This window comes from Mobula hypostoma, chromosome 5 (genome assembly GCF_963921235.1).
Source record: "Mobula hypostoma chromosome 5, sMobHyp1.1, whole genome shotgun sequence".
In the NCBI taxonomy this organism is placed as follows: Eukaryota; Metazoa; Chordata; class Chondrichthyes; order Myliobatiformes; family Myliobatidae; genus Mobula; species Mobula hypostoma.
In genome coordinates this window covers 28,921,371-28,943,413 of record NC_086101.1, presented here as the reverse complement: position 1 = coordinate 28,943,413, position 22,043 = coordinate 28,921,371, and the positions used below count along the sequence as shown (strand labels likewise).

The 22,043-nt window shown below is 41.2% G+C and overlaps 1 protein-coding gene across 3 annotated transcripts in view; it reads right to left on the bottom strand.

Annotated features, from left to right (window-relative positions):
- The window catches only part of LOC134346170 (major histocompatibility complex class I-related gene protein-like), a 49,886-nt gene that overhangs the window by 6,634 nt on the left and 21,209 nt on the right, over window positions 1–22,043 (bottom strand). For all 3 annotated transcript variants that reach the window (XM_063047484.1, XM_063047483.1, XM_063047485.1), the window contains exons 2-3: window positions 8,303–8,551; window positions 5,949–6,209 (exon numbers count right to left, since the gene is read on the bottom strand). In XM_063047484.1, coding sequence (XP_062903554.1) covers window positions 5,949–6,209; window positions 8,303–8,551 — 510 coding nt within the window. The remainder of the gene's footprint in view (window positions 1–5,948; window positions 6,210–8,302; window positions 8,552–22,043) is intronic.

Sequence of the window (22,043 nt, the reverse complement as noted above, 5' to 3'; positions counted from 1 at the left end):
TAATGGGGTTTTGAATCCAATTAAAAGAAATAAGATTATGTCTAAATTGAAAAAAGAGAGGGCACAAATAGCTTTACTCCAGGAAACACATATGAGCCAATCCGAACATGGAAAATTGAAAAGAATGGGCTTTAAGCATGTATTTTATTCATCATATAAATTGAGCCACAAAAGAGGGGTAGCTACTTTAGTATCAAGTACTCTTAATTATGAACATATTTCAGAGATTAAAGACAAAGATGGACGATTTGTAAAAATTACAGGAAGAATAGAAGGTACAGAAATAACAGTGCTGAATGTTTATATTCCACCAGGTTGTGAATGGTCATTTTATAGACACATTTTTGACCTAATGGTCAGTTATCAAGGGGTAGTAATCTCTGGAGGGGACTTTAATATTAGGTTAAATCCTGCATTAGATTCTTCAAGAATAGTTACTCAGAATAAACCTCTGACTCGGAAAATGAATTTATTGATGGAGGAGTTGGGAATTATAGATGTGTGGAGGGAATTACACCCCACTAGTAAAGATTATACACATTACTCTTTCCCTCATTCAGCCTATTCAAGGACAGACTATTTCTTTATCTTTAATACAGATAGACTCAGGATAAAAAACTGTAATATTGCAACAATTGATCTGTCGGATCATAGCCCAGTCTCTATGTCTCTAATCCTGGAAAGGAAAATGAGGAAAACACTGTGGAGGTTAAATTCACATATACTCAATAACCTGAAAGTAATGGAGAGATTAATGGGAGAAATCAAAGAATACCTAGACCTTAATGACACGGGAGAAACATCACCAGTGATCTTATGGGATACACTGAAAGCTATACTGAGAGGGAAAATTATTTCCATTACCACTCACATGAAAAAAATCAATGCACAAAAAGTAGCAGACCTTCAAGGAAAACTAAAACAACTCAAGTTGTAGATAGCAACAAAAGTAATTCTAATTTAAAACAGGAAATTAGAAAATTGCAAAGTGAAATTGATGATATTTATACATTGGAAACTCAAAGAAATTTTCTTTACCTGAGACAAAAGAATTATGAAGTAGGAGGTAAATCAGCTAGATTATTAGCATATAAATTACAAAAACAACAAGCAGACAATACAATTCATAAAATAAAGAATCCAAAGACAAAGCTTGTGGAGAATACAATAGGGAAAATTCAAGAGAGTTTTGAAACATATTATCGAGAGCTGTACTCCCAAACCCGGGCCTCCAATGAGCCCTATATAGACAGGGTATTGAATTCTTTAGATCTACCTAAACTTACAGATTTACAAAATGAAAGCCTATTAGAACCAGTAACTGCCAAAGAACTGAATGTGGCCATCTCTAGATTAAAGGCTGGAAAGTCTCCAGGTCCTGATGGGTTTACCTCAGAGTGGTACAAATCGCTGAAGTCACAGTTAGCCCCATTACTACTTAACACCTTTAATTGGATCTTGCAGAGAGGAGAAACTCCACCTTCCTGGAGAGAAGCAATTATTTCAGTTATTCCTAAAGGGGGTAAAGATAAACTAGAATGTGGCAATTATTGGCCAATTAGTGTTCTTAATTTAGATTACAAACTATTTACATCTATATTAGCGCGCAGATTGGAAAAGCTTTTACCTGGCCTAATCCATTTAGACCAGACTGGATTTATTCGACAAAGACAAACACAGGACAACGTAAGGAGAACTCTACACATATTAGAACAAGTTAATAAGAACGAGACAGAGACAATGGTAGTAGGACTAGACGCTGAGAAAGCTTTTGATTCGGTTAGTTGGGCATTCCTATACAGAGTGTTAGGAAGATTCGGCTTTCAAGAAAAGTTTATTAAAGTAATTCAGACTCTATATGACAGCCCTACAGCTTGAATTAAGATAAATGGGGACCTCTCTGACTCCTTTATTTTAGAGAGAAGCACTAGACAGGGATGTCCAATTTCTCCTCTCCTTTTTGTGCTGTATATTGAACCACTTGCCCAACTAATAAGACAGAGCGAAATCGTAAAAGGTATCAAGGTGGCAGGGATTGAACAGAAAGTGGCGTTATTCGCAAATGATGTTTTAGTCTATCTGAGTGAACCAGAAAAATCATTTATAGGATTGTTTACACTGTTGGATGACTTTGGGAAAATATCAGGTTATAAAATAAATGTAAAGAAAACGCAGGTTATGTCCCTAAATTATACACCATCCAAAAAATTGCAGGATACATATGATCTTAAGTGGGAAGTCAAATCATTAAAATATTTAGGAATAACCCTGCCGAAGGATCTTTCAAAGCTGTCACAGGTAAATTATGGGCCATTAATCTCAGAGATAATAGCAGATATGCATAGATGGAATCGTATCCCCTTTTTAAGTTTAAATTCAAGGATAAATACTATAAAAATGAATATTCTCCGTCGGTTACTGTATCTTTTCCATCCTTTACCTGTGGAGGTGGATGATAATCAATTTAGGGAATGGGACAAATGGATTTCCTGCTTTATTTGGCAAGGAAAGAAACCTAGAATTCGATATAACACCTTACAGTTAGGAAAGGAAGGAGGAGGTATGGTTCTTCCTTGCTTGAGAAATTATTTTTATGCCTCACAGATAACCCCTCTGTTCCATTGGTGTAATGGGAAATACAAGGCTAGATGGAAAGAAATAGAATTTGGACTGGTTGACAGTTTTCCTCTACAGGCCTCAATAGCTGACAAAGGATTGATGGCCCAATTGGAAAAGTTTAAAAACAGTTGGATAAATCTTACAGTAAACGTATGGCAGAAGGTGGTTAATTCATGTGGAATCAATAACATGTTAAAACTTTTCAGATGGTGTGCATATGATACCGAATTCCTTCCCAACAGAGGAGATAAAAGATTTGAACTATGGATAAAGGAAGGTCTTACAACCTACCTCTCATTTATACATAAAAGAGTATTACAAAGTTTCCAAATCCTGCAGGACAAACATGGCCTAGAAGACAACGACTTTTTTAGGTACCTTCAAGTACGACACTATGTTAACCAGAGTTGTAGATATACAAACCTATCAACAGTGGAATTAGAATTTTTCAAGATTCTGAATTCGACTTGCAGTTCAATACCTAGTAAATCAGTTTCTCGATTATATAATGCACTCTCCCATGCTAAAAATGTAAACACATTGTATATTAAAGAGAAGTGGCAGAAAGAAGCGGGTTGGTACTTTCAGAGGAGGCTTGGGGGAAAATATGCAGCTTTCAGTGATCTTCGACTAATTCTTTGACTTGGAGAGAACATTGTTGTAAAAATATTATAAGATACTTCAAGACGCCATACCAGGAAAAATATAAAGACACAAACGTGACGTGTTGGAGAAGGTGCAGCTCCAAGGAGGCAAATCATTTCCATATTTTCTGGGATTGCCCTAACTTAAGTTTATATTGGAAAGGTATTCACAGAACATTAGTTAAGGTACTTAGGACCCAGATACCTCTGAATTTTGAGACGCAGTATTTGGGGTATGTATTGTTTCTTGAACAGAAGAAAGATATAAAGTTGCCGCAGGCCCTTTTAGCGGCAAGTAAGAAATCAATCACTAGAAAGTGGCTAAATCCGATACCACTTACATTAGAAGATTGGCATGAAATTATCTTGGAAATATTTAAAATGGAAAAGATGACTTACTCCCTGAGAATTCAAAAAGAAAAATTTTATCAAATCTGGAATATATAACCCCAAAGCAAGCAGACTTTAGATGACTCTCCTAATGATTTATACTGCTCTTCTCATCAACACAGTAATATTGCTAACGTAAGCACCCCTAGTCTAAATGTTTACTGTTTTTGTTTTTTTTTTGGAAAATAGAGAATTAACACAAGTAAAGGAAAAGATTTGGGAAAGGGATAAAAAATGATAAAATTAAGTAAGTAAGTACATAGGGATTGGATAATTATGTTTGGGGGCAGGAGCAAGCATGAACAAGTTAGGATATAAACACCTACAATGGTTGTTACATAGACTTACATACAACATTTTGGACCAGAAGAAGTGGTCCAGAAGAGATATATGGAAACTATTATTAATCCACTATTATTACTATTTTTCTTAACAACTAATACCATTACTTAGCCTAATAGATTAGAATTTCAACTGCACATAATTATCTATTTAAGTGTCCAATTTCTTTTTATATCATCTTAATGTGTACTTAGGAATGTATAAATAATTATAGTTTTATACATATAAAAAAATGGAAAAGGTTATACATGTGAAAAAAGTACATGATACTTGTGAATTCCTTATCCAAATAAAAATAAAAAATTTTAAAAAAAGGGATGGTGGCATAGCATAAATGGATGGAGTTAGCTATCACTAAAGAGGTAGTGCTGAGCAATCGTGTGGACTGGAAGATAGATAAGTCCTAGGGTACTGAAAGAAATGGCAGAAGTTATAGTAGAGGTTTTGGTGATAATTTACCAAAATAGAACAATAGAGTTGGGGCTAATGTATTAGCATGGATAGAAGATTGGTTGACTAATAGCAAGAAGAGAGTTGGGATGCCTGGGTGTTTCTCCGGTTGGCAGTCAGTGGTGAGTGGTGTATCGCTGGGGTCTGTGCTGGGCCTGCAACTGTTTACGATATACATTAACGATCTGGAAGAAGGGGGCTGAGTGTAGTGTATCTAAGTTTGTGTAAGGTATGGAAGCATCCTGAATCTTGTCAATAAGGTCTATGCAGGAACTCTTGACTCCTGAGAACTGCTGAATTGCATGTATTTTAAGGAATAAAAGACCATGCTTGTGCTCACTTTAGCAGAGTCTTTTAGTGGGCTCTCCATGGTCATGTAAGTAAGTAATTAAACTGAATACTGGGGTCTGTGCCCTTGTTTAATCAGCAATAGTAAATTTCTGTGACACTCAGAGTAGAGGGGCATCCTTTTAAAATGGAGATCAGGAAATATTTCTTTAGCCGGAGAGCAGTACATCTGTGGAATTCGTTGTTACAGGCAACTTGGCAACTGTGGAGGCCACATCTTTAGTATATTTAAAGCAGAGATTGATAGATTCTTTATAGTCACGACATGAAGCGATATGGGGAGAAGGCAGGACATTGGAGCTGTGAGGGATAATGGACCAGCATGATGAAATGGCAGAGCAGACTCGATGCGCCAAATGGCCCCATTCTGCTTCTATATCTTACGGTTTTATCAAGTCTAGGTGTACTCAGTTTAGTTCAGTGCTTTGCCACTAGCCAAATGCAGGCCGCAGGTTCAGTCTTCGCTGAAGCGCCCAGTGCGCACTGATGCACCCTGATCAAACCACTTAGAAACAGGAAACAAAGGGTAACCAGAATCCAGAAATACATGAACCCTAAAGTCCCCCAAAAAGAGTCACAACCACGAGCCTCACCGATCAATCCCTGCAATGTGGAACCCAAGCCTCCTGCACTTTCCTCCAACAGCAGCTAGTAAAAGGGAGAGGAATACCAGCCAAACACAGCAGATGGCGCCAAACACCAGCCTGGCCTCCGCACTTGGCCTCATCCACTTCAAACTTGCTCAACGCCTCAGTCAGAGAGAAGCAATGGAGCCAATCGTGGGCTTACAGTCCACCTCCAGGCCTGCAGCCCATACACTCCAACCAACTCACTGTTTCAAATTAGGAGATCCCTCATTACTGCAGATTGAGAAACCCCCTAACCATTTTGTTTTGGGAGCTCCCTCTCTTTCCCGTATGAGGAGATCCCTCTGCATCTCTGATTGGAAGCTTCCTTACTGTCCAGATCAGGAGATCCCTCTCTGTCCCAGATTGGGAACACCATCAATTTGTTAGATCATCAAATCCTTCAGTATCCTGAATCATAACAGCCCACACCATCTCGGTCTCAGAGCCCCATAATCGTCTCAGACTGAGGTATCCTTTATGTTGCTGAATTGGGAGTTCCCTCACCATCGCAGGATGTTCCACTTGCCTTGCCTTTCCAATGCTTCTCTTCCAAGCTGAACAGCCCTTTGCAAATACCAAGTGCAGTTACTCTTCAATGCAGTCATGTCAGTGAAACTGAATTGGCTCAATTGATCATTGAACATTGCTAGGAAACCGGTGCCAGTGCATTTCCCTGTGTTGATATCACAGCTGACCTCTCCGATATCCAGGAAGTTGATTTTTAGAATCGCGTTGACCGTATCTCCAGATTGTGTGCAGCCCCAGAGTGCCTGTATGTAGCTGAAGCCTGTAAATTATCAACAGATTAATTAACATTAATGGCTGAAGCTTCCAATACTAGATAATGGTCTGCTAAATACGTAAATGCTACGTGACTAAGAGGTGCACCAAGTAGTGGGTCACGGTCAGCGACTGTGTACAGTTAAGGCCGAGAGCATGGGGTGAAGTGTCCTATATAGAACATTTGTCAGGGTGTGGCACAGATCACCGGGGTCTGGTGGAATCAGTAATCAATGTGAGCAACTGTCTACACGGCAAGGTGGGAGGGGAAAGTTTAAAGAGATTCAATTTGTCATTAACGAATGGCAATGTTTTCAAACGTGCAGTGAAAAGCATTTGGATTGGTTACATCACAGCTTTGGAGGTAGGTAAACTCCAAAGCCCTGAAAGACAAAAGGCTCTGGGGGTGCTGGGCTCAACCAGGCCCATCACAGGCACAGCTCTCCCCATCGTTGAGGACATCTGCGAAAGACAATGTCCCAGGAAGACAACATCCATCATCAGGAGCCACACCCTCCCTATCATCCAGGACATACTCTCTTCTTGATGCTACCACTAGGAAGGAGGGACAGAGGCCAAAGGACTAACACCTCAGGCTCCAACAAGAGCTCCATGCCCAATACCACCAGGTTCTTTAACCAACCAGAAAAGCCTTAACGAGACCCTAGATTATATTCTTGGCTCTTAATCTTGCACAAATATTGTTAAATTAATTTTGTTGTATACCTTTTTCCAATTTCCAATTAACCAATTTCCCCCAGGATCAATAAAGTATGATTACTACTACTACAACTACGACTACTACTACTTTGCACATGTGCTGGTTGTGCATATTTATTTAAAATTGACTCCATGCTAACATGTCCTGTAATATACCATGATGCTGCTGTAAAACAGTGATTTTATGGCATTTGTACCCTGTGTATGTCAGCCTACGATCAGAAATAAACTCGAGCTTGAATTATGCAGAGTGCACAGTACAGAGATCACGTTGAAACACTGTGCAGTGCATAGTACTGTACATACAAAGCAGGGGGAACATTGAAGGACTCTGTCAACATGTGGGTCAGAGCAGGGGCTCACAGTGAGAGACTGCACTGTACAGTCTGCGCTGAACCATGTCCACTGCAGAGAGTTACAGCGGAGAATTGTGAAAGCAACATGTTTGTATTCAGTGTCAATAAGCACAGAGTGTGCCACACAGCAGTTCTGGTCACTCTGTGACGGTGAGGCTTTGGAGTAGGTGCAGAAGATGCTTACCAGATGCTGCCTGGATTGGATGGCATATGCTATAACAAGTGATTTGACCAATTTGGGCTGTTTTCTCTGTTTTAAAGTTGACAGCTGGTATTATTTTTCCCTCAGTTGAAATGTCTAATACAAGAGGGCATGGAAAAGGGGGTATGTTCAATGGAGATGTGCAGGGTAAGACTATTACAGAATGGCATGTTCCTAAGTTGTGCTTCCAGGGGTTGTGGTAGTAGCAGATACAAAGAGGGTGTTCAAGAAGCTTAGGCGAGCAGGACATGGACATTGTGTAGGCAGAAAGGATGAGATTAGTTTGACATTTGATTATTAATATAATTAGTTCAGCAGAACATTTTGGGCCAAAGGGCCTGTTCCTGTGTTGTAGCATTCTATGTTCTAATGCACGGAGTCCCCGCACCGAATTCGATCTGGAAAGCGTCATTGTGGCAGGTGACTAGATAAGAACCATAGACGACTTAGTTCCAACCATCCTGGACTGAAGCATCCCCAAGTCTGGAGTTGGGGAGTAGGCTTAGGATTAGGGTTTGAGCCAGGCAAACCCTGTATGGACAGTGGGTTTGATTTTCACTGTTTCTCTGAAGAGGTCCGTGGGGAATGAGGACTGGATAATCAGTTTATTTTGAAGGGTCAGAACTTACCCAGATGATTAGGATAGAATTCTTGTAATTGGAGTTAAGAAAGGTAGAGAGCAGAATGGAGATTTGAGAGATTTGAAAGAGTGAAGGACTTCAAACTGGATACAACATAATCAGATCTAATAGAACATCAAAGTATTGGCAATATGCAAGTCACTGTGATACTCAAAGGGTAGTGGAGATCAAAGACACTCACTAATGAATAAGGCAAATTGCTTCAGATTTGTCAAGATGAAATTATAAAACTGGTCGGTTATTTCTTTCTGTTCTTTCCGGTAGTTGGTCGATAAGCCATCTGCGATCAACTGGTGCTTGACTTCTACTTCACGGAGTGTGCTGTCGTAGTAGTCTATCTGCAAGTCATCGAGCATCCCAATCCTGAAGAAAGCTGGCATTTCAGGAATGTTGATGGATTGGAAGTAGTAATACATCAAGCTGTGTGAGTCTGAGTAAAAGGACAGAGAGAGAGGAGTGTCAGAACACAACAAAGGATGCTCACAATTTATAACGCACAACTCGGGAGTTTGATGGTATACTCGCCACTTGAATGGATTAATACACATCCAAACAGACATCCTACTGGATCAGGCAGCACTCCCACCCCCCTTTATTAGCTCCCCAAACACGAGCAACCAACACTATGAAAACTTGCTTCACTGCTCTGGCCATTTACAAAATCCTAAGCAGATACTCACTGAAGCCAATCCAACAAAACAACCCAAACCCCAGCACAAAGGAGGTCAAGGGCAGCAGGGAAACAGGAGCACCAACTCCCACTATAGAGTTGCTTCTAAGTCAGAGGCAAACATACTGGAACATAAGTCCACCATGATAGAGAGGAAACCAAGGTTCAAGGAGAAGCAGAAGACATTTCCGGGGCACCAGTGTAGAAATTCTCATCATCGCAGCAAAGGTGACAGAGAAAGAGCACAGAAAAGAGGTAGTGGAGTCCCACAAGAGGCAGAGTGGGAGGATGAAAAGTAAAGATAGTTGTTGGAGTCTGTTGGTTGAAAGGACATTTGTGAATGTAGTGAGGGTAGGGAAGACTTAGATATGCCTTGTGTGAGGAGGAGAATAGGCTAAGAATTGGGAGCAAGGAAAATAATAATTTCCAGTTCTGTCTGAATGTGGGGAGCAGCACCAATGCAGTGATCAATGTCAAAGGAAAGAAGCTGAGTGATGTAGCCCAAGTGGGATTGAAAGTTAGCAGTCACTTCAAGAGGACTAGAATATAAAAGCAAATGTGTAATGTTCAGATTTCATGAAGCACTGGTGAGGCCTCATGTGGAGTATTGTGAGCAATTCTGGGCCCCTTAGGAAAGATGTGCTGAAACTGGACAGGATTCAAAGAAGGTTCATGGAAATGATTCCTGGATTGAAAGGCTTGTCACATAAAGAGCATTTGTTGATTCTGGGTCTGTATTTACTAGAATTCAGAAGACCTATTTGAAACCTGTCAAATTGTGAAAGCCCTTTATAGAGTGAATGTGGAGAGGATGTTTTCTATGGTGGGAGAGTCGAAGACCAGAGGACACAGTTTCAGAATAGAGGGGTGTCCTTTTAGAACAGAGATGAGGAGGAATTTTTTTTTAGCCAGAGAATGGTGAATCTGTGGGATCCTTTGCCACAGGCAACTTAGCAGCAGTGGAGGTCAAGCCGTTATGTATATTTACGGCAGAGGTTGAGAGATTCTTGACTGGTCAGGACATGGAGGGATACAGGGAAAAGGCAACAGATTGGAGCTGAGAGTAAAATTGGATGAAATGGCAGAGCAGACTTGATAGGCCAAATGGCCTAATTCTGCTCCTATATCTTATGGTCTTATGGTAACAAGACTGTTCCAGGTATCCAAGTGCAGAAGAGATTTTCCAGAATGCTTCCTGGATTAGAGAACATAAGAATTGAACTGAATTGAGTTGAATTGACTTTATTACTTACATCGTTCATATACAAGAGGAGTAAAAATCTTTACGTTATGTCTCTGTTTAAGTGTGCAATATAGAATTGTAGTAATTTATAATAAATATTATGTACAACAGGATAGTCAATATAACATAGAAATACAATTGCATTAGCATGAACTAAGCACTCTGATGGAAGAAGCAGTCCTGGAGCCTGTTGGTCCTGGCTCTCATGCTACGGTACCATTTCCCAGATGACAGCAGCTGGAACAGTTTGTGGCTGGGTTGACTCGGGTCTCCAATGATCCTTCAGACCCTTTTTACACACCTGTCCTTGTAAATATCCTGAATAGTGGGATGATCACATCTCCAGATGAGCAGGGCTGTTGTCATCACTCTCTGCCGAGTCCTGTGATTAAGGGAGGTACGGTTCCTGTACCAGGCAGTGATACAGCCAGTCATGATGCTCTCATTCGTGCCCCTGTAGAAAGTTCTTAGAATTTGGAGGGGGGCCATACCAATCTTCTTCAACCGTCTGAGGTGAAGGAGATGCTGTTGTGCCTTTTTCACCACACAGCTGGTATGTTCAGACCATTTGAGATCCTTGGTGATGTGTATGCAGAGGAGGAGTTGTTCTCTGGAGTGACAGAGACTGAGGGAAGATCTGATAGACGTTTATAAGATTACAAGAGCATCCCAGGGTCAAAATAACTAACAGTAGAGGGCATATATTTCAAGTGAAAGGGAATAAGTTCAGAGGATATTTGTCGGCCAATGTTTATTCTGCAGAGTGGTCAGTGTCTGGAATCCGCTGTGAGGGCTGGTGGTGGAGGCAAATACAATAGAGGTACTTACGAAACACTTAGAAACGCTCATGAATTGCAGAGAATGGAAGGATATGGACATTGGCAGAAGGGTTTAGATTAGTTAGGCATTTAGTTACCGGTTTAATTAATTTGACACATCTTGGGCTGAAGGGCATATCCCAGTTCTGCACTGCCTGGTGTTGTCATCTCAGAGAAAGATATCATAGGATTCCCCTGGTTGCTCTGATTTCCTCACACACCCCAGAGTTGGGTGGATTAGTGGGCTAATTGGCTGCTGTAAATCACCCCTGAGGTGTGTGTGAGTGGTGGTATCTGGGAAGGTGTTGATGTGAATGAGGGAAGAATAAGATTAGATGAGTGTAAATGGGTAGTTGACGGACCCAGGAGGACAGTACTGACTCTGCAGGAGAATCACTTTCTTTAAAATCTTGACATTACTGACTAGCTGCATCAAAACCTGGGACAGAATCTACAATAGACAGGAATACAAGAGCTCAGAGAATGGTGGACACAGCCTGATCCACCATGGGCACACCCTACTCCAACACTAGCAGTATCTACAGGAGGTACTGCCTCAGGAAGGCAGCATCTACCATCAAGAATTCCCATCATTCGCATCATGTAGTCTTCTTGCTGCTACTGTCGGGCAGGAGGCACAGAAAACTGACATCCCACAACATCAGGTTCAGCAACAGCTACTTTCCTACAGACATCAGTTCTTGAACCAACCTGCACAATCCTAACCCTGCAACAGCAATGAAACACTACAGACTGCCTCTTGCACCTTTCAGACCATAAGACATAGGGGCAGTTTTAGGCTATTCAGCCTGTCAAGTCCTTTCCACATTCCATCATGGCTGAATCCAGATCCCACTCAACCCCATACACCTGCATTCTTGTCATATCTGACCAATCAGGAAATGACCAACTTCAGCGTTAAATATATGCACAGACTTGGCAGTCTGTGGCAGAGCATTCTACAGATTTAATGCTCTCTGGCTAAAAAAAATTCCTCCTTACCTCTGTTCTGAAGGGCCACCGCTCAATTTTGAGGCTGTGCTCTCTAGTTCTGGATATTCCACCATTGGAAACATCCTCTCCACATCCACCCCAACAAGTCCTTTCAACATTCAGTAGGTTTTAATGAGATCACTCCACATTTTTTTAAACTCCAGTGAGCCAGAGGTCGTGGTACATATAGGTACCAATGATATAGGTAGGAAAAGGGGAGAGGTCCTGAAAGGAGAATATAGGGAGTTGAGAAAAAGGACCACAAAGAGAGTAATCTCGGGATTACTGCCTCTGCTATACGACAGTGAGAGTAGGAATGCAAAGAGGTGGAGGATAAATGTGTGGCTGAGGGATTGGAGCAAGGGGCAGGGATTCAAGTTTTTGGATCATTGGGACCTCTTTTGGCGCAGGTGCGACCTGTACAAAAAGGACGGGTTACACCTGAATCCTAGGGGGACCAATATCCTGGCGGGGAGATTTGCGAGGGCTATGAGTTGACTTTAAACTAGAATGGGCGGGGGGTAGGAATCAAATTAAAGAGACTAGGAGAGAGGAGGTTAGTTCACAAATAGAGAAACCTAGTAGACAGTGTGTGAGGGAGGATAGGCAGGGGACAGAGATCAGGAGCACTCAGACCAAAGATGTAGGGGACAGGGAAGAAAAAGAAAACAAATTTGTTTGCTCCATTAAGCGTAAAAAGAGAGTAGGAGGTGGAGAGTTTCTTAAATGCATCTATTTTAATGCTTGGAGTATTGTAAGAAAGGTGGGTGAGCGTAGAGCATGGATTGATACCTGGAAATACGATGTTGTAGCTATTAGTGAAACGTGGTTGCAGGAGGGGTGTGATTGGCAACTAAATATTCCAGGATTTCGTTGCTTCAGGTGTGATAGAATAGGAGGGGCAAGAGGGGGAGGTGTTGCATTGCTTGTCAGAGAAAATATAACAGCGGTCCTCTGGCAGGATAGATTAGTGGACTCATCCAGGGAGGCTATTTGGGTGGAATTGAGGAATGGGAAAGGTGTAGTGATGCTTATAGGGGTGTATTAGAGACCACCTAATGGGGTCCGAGAACTGGAGGAGCAAATTTGTAAGGAGATAGCAGATATTTGTAGTAAGCACAAGGTTGTGATTGTGGGAGATTTTAATTTTCCACACGTAGACTGGGAAGCCCATTCTGTAAAAGGGCTGGATGGTTTGGAGTTTGTCAAATGTGTGCAAGATAGTTTTTTGCAGCAATACATAGAGGTACCAACTAGAGAAGGGGCAGTGTTGGATGTCCTGTTAGGGAATGAGATAGGGCAGGTGACGGAGGTATGTGTTGGGGAGCACTTCGGGTCCAGTGATCACAATACCATTAGTTTCAATATAATTATGGAGAAGGATAGTTCCTGACCCAGAGTTGAGATTTTTGATTGGAGAAAGGCTACTTTGAGGAGATGTGAAGGGATTTAGAAGGAGTGGATTGGGACAATTTGTTTTATGGGAAGTATGTAATAGAGGAATGGAGGTCATTTAAAGGTGAAACTTTGAGGGTACAGGATCTTTATGCTCCTGTTAGGATGAAAGGAAAGGTTAAAAGTTTGAGAGAGCCATGGTTTTCAAGGGATATAGGAAACTTGGTATGGAAAAAGAGAGGGATTTACAATAAATATAGGCAGCTTGGAGTTAATGAGGTGCTCGAGGAATATAAAGATTGTAAAAAGAATCTTAAGAAAGAAATTAGAAAAGCTAAAAGAAGATATGAGGCAGCTTTAGCAAGTAAGGTGAGAATAAATCCTAAGGGTTTCTACAGTTATATAAATAGCAAAAGGATAGTGAGGGATAAAATTCCCTTAGAGAATCAGAGTGGATAGCTATGTACGGAGTCAAAAGAGATGGGGGAGATTTTGAACAATTTCTTTTCTTCGGTATTCACTAAGGAGAAGGATATTGAATTGTGTAAGGTAAACGAAACAAGAAAGGTAGTTATGGAAAGTATGATGATTAAAGAAGGGGAAGTACTGGTGCTTTTAAGGAATATAAAAGTGGATAAGTCTCTGGGTCCTGACAGGATATTCCGTAGGACCTTGAGGGAAGTTAGTGTGGAAATAGCAGGGGCTCTGACAGAAATATTTCAAATGTCATTAGAAACAGGGATGGTGCCGGAGGATTGGCGTATTGCTCATGTGGCTCCATTGTTTAAAAAGGGTTCTAAGAGTAAACCTAGCAATTATCGGCCTGTGAGTTTGACATCAGTGGTGGGTAAATTGATGGAAAGCATTCTTAGAGATGGTATATATAATTATCTGGACAGACAGGGTCTGATTAAGAACAGTCAAAATGGATTTGCGTGTGGAAAGTCATGTTTGACAAATCTTATTGAATTTTCTGATGACGTTACTAGGAAAGTTGACGAGGGTAAGGCGGTGGATGTTGTCTATATGGACTTCAGTAAGGCATTTGATAAGGATCCACACGGAAGGTTAGTTAGGAAGGTTCAATCGTTAGGAATTAATATCGAAGTAGTAAAATGGATTCAGCAGTGGCTAGATGGGAGACGCCAGAGAGTAGTGGTGGATAACTGTGTGTCAGATTGGAGGACAGTGTGTAGTGGTGTGCATCAGGGATCTGTACTGCGTCCAGTGTTGTTTGTCATATATACTTATACTAATGATCTGGATGATGGGGTGGTAAATTGAATTAGTAAGTATGCAGATGATACTAAGATAGGTGGCGTTGTGGATAATGAAGTAGGTTTTCAAAGCTTGCAGAGAGATTTAGGCCAGTTAGAAGAGTGGACTGAAAGATGGCAGATGGAGTTTAATACTGAAAAATGTGAGGTGCTACATTTTGGTAGGACTAATCAAAATAGGACATATATGGTAAATGGTAGGGCATTGAAGAATGCTGTAGAACAGAGGGATCTAGGAATAATGGTGCATAGTTCCCTGAAGGTGGGATCTCATGTGGATAGGGTGGTGAAGAAAGCTTTTTGTATGCTGGCCTTTATTAATCAGAGCATTCAGTATAGGAGTTGGGATGTAATGTTAAAATTGTATAAGGCATTAGTAAGGCCAAATTTGGAGTATTGTGTGCAGTTCTGTCACCGAATTATAGGAAAGTTGTCCATAAAACTGAGAGAGTACAGAGGAGGTTTACTGAAATGTTGCCTGGGTTTCATCTCCTAAGTTACAGAGAAAGGTTGAACAAGTTAGGTCTTTATTCTTTGGAGCATAGAAGGCTGAGAGGGGACTTGATAGAGGTGTTTAAAATTATGAGGGGGATTGATAGAGTTGATGTGGATAGGGTTTTTCCATTGAGAGTGGGGGAGATTCAAACAAGAGGACATGAGTTGAGAGTTAAAGGGCAAAAGTTTAGGGGTAACATGAGGGGGAACTTCTTTACTCAGAGAGTGGTAGCTGTGTGGAATGAGCTTCCAGCAGAAGTGGTTGAGGCAGGTACGATGTTGATGTTTAAAGTTAAATTGGATAGATATATGGACAGGAAGGAAATGGAGGGTTATGGACCGAGTGCAGGTCGGTGGGACTAGGTGAGTGTCGGAGTTCGGCACGGACTAGAAGGGCCGAGATAGCCTGTTTCCGTGCTATAATTGTTATATGGTTATATAGTTACAGGTTCTAAGTTGCCAAACACTCCTCATACATTAACCCCTTCATTCCCAGAATCATCCTCCTGAACCTCCTCTGTACTATCTCCGATGATAACACGTCCTTTCTGAGATATGGGGCTCAAAACTGTTCACAATGCTTTAAGTGTGGCTTGATTAGTGTCTTATTATTATTTCCTGGCTTTTCTTCAAAGAGCATGTCCAATGCATCTGTTATCTCTTCAGCAACCTCTCTCAAGACTCTGAGACATAGTCCATCTGGCTCAGGTGACTTATCCACTTTAAGACCTTTGAAGTTGGTTAGCACTTTTTCCTTTGTAACAGCAAAGCACCCACTCCTGCTCTCTGACACTCACGGACCTCTGGCACACTGCTAGTGTCTTCCACAGTGAAGACAGATGCAAAGTACCCATTAGGGTCCTTTGCCAATTCTTTGTCCCGCATTACTACCTCACCAGCATCATATTCTAGTAGTCTAATATCAACTCTCACTTCCCTTTTACTCTTTATATAACTGAAAAAACTTTTGGTGTCCTGCTTCATATTATTAGCTAGTCAGCCCTCATATTTCATCTTTTCCCTTCTTATAGTCTTTTCAGTTACTTTTTGTTGGATTTTAAAAGCTTCCCAATCATCCAACTTCCCACTCACTTTTGTTACCTTATATGCTGTTTCCTTGACATTTATGCAATCCTTAACTTTCTTTGTCAGCCACAGTTGCCTACTTCTGCCATTTGAGAACATCTTACTCTTTGGTGCATATCTATCCTGCGCCTTGTGAACTATTCCAGAAACTTCAGCTCTGCTGTCATCCCCACTTCAATCCACCTGGGCAAGCTCCTCTCTCATGCCTCTGTCATTCCCTTTATTCCATTGTGATACTGATACATGTGAGTTATGCTTCTCCCTCTCAAATTGCAGAATGAATTCAATCATATTTTGATCACTGACTCCTAAGGAATCCTTTATGTTCAGCTCCCTAATAAGATCTGGGTTATTAAAGCATATCGGTAGATGTGAACTTCCCACTATTCAGGACATTTACAAAGACAGGTGTGTAAAAATGGCCCGAAGGATCATTAGGGACCTGAGTCACCCCAACCACAAAATGTTCCAGCTGCTACCATTTGGGAAACAGTACCATAACATAAAAGCCAGGACCAAGAGGGACAGCTTCTTGCACTCGGCCATCAGACTGCTTAATTCATGCTGACACAACTGAATTTCTATGATAATATTGTCTATCCTGTTGTACATAATATTTATTATAAATTACTATAAATTACACATTGCACACTTACATGGAGATGTAACTTAAAGATTATGAAGGATGTAACTAATAGTCAATTCAATTCAATTCAATCTACAACAACCTTGATGTGAAGCTCCCGGCTTTGGACTTTCTTCAGCCACAGCTTTGTGATCCCCACAATGCCATACAGACCAATCTTTAACTGCACCATGAGTTCATCCACCTTATTCCAAATACAGCACCTTCAGTTCTCCATTCTCCGCCGTTTTGAATTTTGCCTCTGTGGTACAATTTAACTCATTGCTCTGTCTGCAATTGTGCTCAATCATTGGCTTGTCCTTCCTTACATCCATGTTACACCCATCATCTTCTTGTAAACCTGCAGGCTCATCCTCAGCTCTGTCATCCTGGTTCCCATTCTCCCTGCGGATGAATTATGAGGTCAAATCCCTTTTAAAGGCTAGAGCTGCGGCTTTTAGGTCCGGGGATACCAGTCACTACACGGAATCCAGGCGTGAACTCCGGAAAGCAATTAAGGGCGCCAAGAGGCAATATCGAGCCAAGTTGGAAGCCAAGGCTAACCAGAGGGGTGCCGGTAGACTATGGCAGGGTCTAAATGAGATCACTGAGCGCAAAGAAAAGGCTGGGAACATCAATAACAGTGGTACTTCTCTTCCTGACGAACTTAACGTATTCTACACAAGATTCGAACAGAAGAGGAGCGTCCCACTCCCTCCGGATGAACCGGACCTGGTGGTATTGAGATTCATTGTCACCGAGGAGGACGTTAGAAGTGCCTTCCTGAAGATAAATCCAAGGAAGGCGACGGGCCCAGATGGTGTCCCAGGACGGGTTCTCCGGGCCTGTGCAAGCGAGCTAGCTGGAGTGTTTGCTGACATCTTCAACTGCTCCTTGCTTCAGTCTAAGATCCCCTCGTGTTTTAAGAAGGCAACGATAATCCCAGTGCTGAAGAAGAGCAAGGTGGCATGCCTGAATGACTATTGACCTGTGGCTCTGACATCAATTGCTATGAAATGCTTCGAGAGATTGGTTATGGCACACATCAACCACAGCCTACCGGTCAACCTCGACGCTTTGCAATTCGCCTACCGAAGCAACAGGTCAACGGCAGATGCCATCTCTCTGGCCCTACATTCCTCCTTAGAACACCTGGAGAATAAAGATGCATACGTAAGGCACCTTTTCATTGACTACAGCTCTGCCTTTAATACCATCATTCCAAATAAACTGATTCCTAATCTCCGGAACCTGGGCCTTAGCACTCAGATCTGCAGCTGGATTTTCAACTTCCTCACAAACAGGACCCAGGCTGTAAAAATAGGGGACAAGCTCTCCTCTACAATCACTCTGAGCACCGGTGCCCCACAAGGCTGTGTACTCAGCCCCCTGCTGTACTCACTGTACACCCATGATTGTGTAGCCAAGTTTCCATCAAACTCAATATATAAGTTTGCTGATGACACAACAATTGTAGGCCATATCTCGGGTAATGATGAGTTTGGGTACAGAGAGGAAATTAAGAACCTGGTGACATGGTGCGAAGACAATAACCTATCCCTCAACGTCAGCAAGTCGAAGGAATTGGTTGTTGACTTCAGAAGGAGTAGCAGACCGCACGACCCAATTTACATCGGTGGTGCGCAAGTGGAACAGGTCCAAAGCTTTAAGTTCCTCGGGGTCAATATCACAAATGACTTGACTTGGTCCAACCAAGCAGAGTTCACTGCCAAGAAGGCCCACCAGTGCCTTTACTTCCTGAGAAAACTAAAGAAATTTGGCCTGTCCCCTAAAACCCTCACTAATTTTTATAGATGCACCTTAGAAAGCAGGGTGCATCACAACCTGGTATGGAAGTTGTCCTGTCCAAGACCGAAAGAAGCTGCAGAGGACTGTGAACACAGCGCAGCACATCACACAGACCAATCTTCCGTCTGTGGGCTCACTTTGCACTGCATGCTGTCGAAGCAGTGCTACCAGGATAATCAAGGACACGACCCACCCAGCCAACACACTTTTCGTCCCTCTTCCCTCTGGGAGAAGGTTCGGGAGCTTGAAGACTTGTATGGCCAGATTTGGGAACAGCTTCTTTCCAACTGTGATAAGATTGCTGAACGGATCCTGACTGATCTGGGCCGTACCCTCCAAAAATCTGGACCTGCCTCTCAGTTTTTTTGCACTACCTTATTTCCCATTTTTCTATTTATGATATATAATTTAAATTTTAATATTTACTAAATTTAACTATTTTAAGATTTATAATATTTTATATTTGTAATCCAGGGAGCATGAAGCGTAGAATCAAATATCGCTGTGATGATTGTACGTTCTAGTACCAATTGTTTGGCGACAATAAAGTATAAAGTATTCATTTAAACCACTCCCAACAGCTCCAGTAAATTTGCCCGCAAGAATATTGGTCCCCCTTTGATTCAAGTGCAACATGACCTTTTTGTACAGGTCTCACCTGCCCCAGACGAGGGCCCAGTTATCCAGAAATCTGAATCCTTCTCCCCTGCTCCAATTCTTCAGCCACACCTTTACCTGTCTCCTCATTCTATTCCTTTCTTTTGTAATTTATTTTTTATTGAATTTCATCATCAAACATTTCTATGTTGTATTTCATATACTGTACATATATATCATATAATCATATTTGTCACAAATCTCCACATAATATTTATCTGAGGTATACACTTACAGAAAAGAGAGGAAAGAAAGAATAATCGAAAGAAGAAAACTATGTACAGAGTAGGGAGTGATCTTTTTTTTTTACAACATATTCATTGACTTGTGAGAATAAAATCAGGCCTATGAGGTGTTATGTAGTTAAACCAATTTTTCCAGCATGAATAAAATTGCTCCAACTTATGATTAACAGATGCTGTTACCTTCTCTATTTTGTAAATGTCCATTGTAATTTCCATCCATACATTTAGAGTTGGGCTGTCCTGTGATAATCTTTTCCCCGGAAAAGTCTTTTTACCAGCCACCTGGTAATTCATTAGCACCTGGTACATTCATTAAATATTTATCTCTTTTCAACCATTCTTGAGGTATATACCCAAAGTATATGGTCTTACTCTCTAAGGGTATTTCACATTTAAAGATGTCTTGTAGGACATTATTAATCCTACTCCAGTAGTCTTTGATAACGGGGCATTCCCAGAAAATGTGATAATCGTTTGCATTTTGATTTCCACAATTTCTGCAGCAAACAGGGGGGTTGTTATCATAATGGGATTTCTGTGAGGGTGTAATAAAATATCTTATCAAGTTTTTCCACTGGAACTCCCTCCATTTCTGTGAACTGGTACACTTCCATTGACGGACTCTGTTTGCCATGCCCAAGTATATCTACTTTCAATTTCTCTTGGTGGAGTATAGTTATATGAAAGTAGTTCGGTTTTATCTATGTTGATCTTGTATCCTGATAATTGGCCATATTGTTCAAAGGATTGCATCAATTTAGGTAAAGAGACTGTTGGTTGCCCAAGATAGATCAAAATGTCATCCACGTGTAAGGAGGTTTCATCTTTTATGTTACTGTGTAGGCTAATTAAAATGGCTTCTTTGTTATGTTATACTTGGGAATGCTTCTTTGTTATGTTAAATGCTGAGCAAGTTCTTGCACTATCAGCTTGTTTTGGGTTAGATTGTGATAAGAAGATGTTACGAACCCATTGGGATAGTTGTTAGGCTTTTGGTATCTGTAAGATTTGTATGCGCAGGGTTTTGGAGGGAGAAGGCGGGAGAGAGAGAGAGAGACAGAGGACGGACCAGGTGCTGTGATGTCCGCTAACGGGGTCAGACCCCGAGTGGGGCGTTCAGAGAGGAGAGGAGACCCAGACGGACTCGTGTGGAGCATCTGGTTGACCACCATTGTTGGTCCCAGGCGGCCGGTCAAGGTGGTCCGAGGGGTTGCAGGGTGAAGAAGAAGGGTCCTGAGCTCCAACTGTTTGTGTACGAAGAGATTGAACTTTGATAAGTGTGGCGCCTTTTATTTTTCTTTTACATTTTATTCTCTATTAATTATATAGTTCCGGTAATATCTATAAACTGTAAATCATTTAATTGTATCTGGTATATTTGTCTGTTATTTGGGTGGGGTGGGGTACATCACACAACATCCACACAAACTAATTACCCAGTTTGGCGGGGCCGAGGGCTGTTTCCCTAGACGACAGCGAGCTGAGCGACCCTGAGGTTGTCTGGGGGGGGGGGTTACGCATGTAACAGGCCAATTTATGCTCTGTCCCTTTAATAGTAATTCCCCTGTTATCTTCATTTTGTCTGATGTATTGAGCGAATGATTCCAGATATAATGCAAAGAGTAGCGGTGACTATTCACAACCCTGTCTCGTGCCCTTTTCTAGGGTAAGACTATTAGATAAATATCCATCGATTTTAATCCTGGCAGTAGGATTGTCGTATAGTGCTTGTATAGTTTTAATAATTGTGTCATGTAGACCAAATCTATGTGAAACTCTATAGAGAAAATTCCAATTAACTAAATCAATTGACTTTTCAGCGTCCACGCTTATCAGTATTGCTTCAATTTCATTTTTTTTGCATGATCCATAATGTGAAGTGTCCTTCGTATATTGTCTTGTGTTTGGCGTTGTTGTATGAAACCTGTCTGATCATTTTGTATCAGTGTGGGTAGAAACTCTTCTAATCGTTTGGCCGTGATGGAGGTAAATATTCTATAATCCACATTAAGAACAGGTATTGGTCTAAATGACCCACATTCCATTTTATCCTTGCCTTCTTTCCATATAGCTGAGTCTATCCCCTACTTTCAGCTGGGTGGCATTTGTGCTTTTCTCAGGGCCCAGTTCCGTGTGGGGAGTAAAACAGGGATTAACTCACTTCTAAACTCTTCATACCACTCTGCCGTATATCCATCTGATCCTGGTGACTTGCTTAATTTAAGCCTACTAAATGCAGTTTTTAGTTCAGCTTCAGTTATGTCAGCAGTCATCGTTCTATTTTGTTCTTTGCTTAAAGTGGGTAACTCTAAAGAATTCAGGAAGGTGTCAATTTGGGTTAAGTTTCCCCCTGTAACTTTGGAATATAGAGTTTTGTAAAACATTTCAAAAGCTTCATGAATTTCACTTAGCTTATTCTTTTTATCACTTTTGTTCTTGGATCCCTAATTTTTTCAGTTTCCACGCCAGTATTTTCATAGATTTAGATCCACTTTCGTAGTGTTTCTGTTTCAGAAACATTAAATTTTTTTCTAATTTCTTGTGTAGCCAAACTATTAATTTCATTCCTAATTTTTAATTGCCTCTAGTATATCCTGTGCCAAACTCAG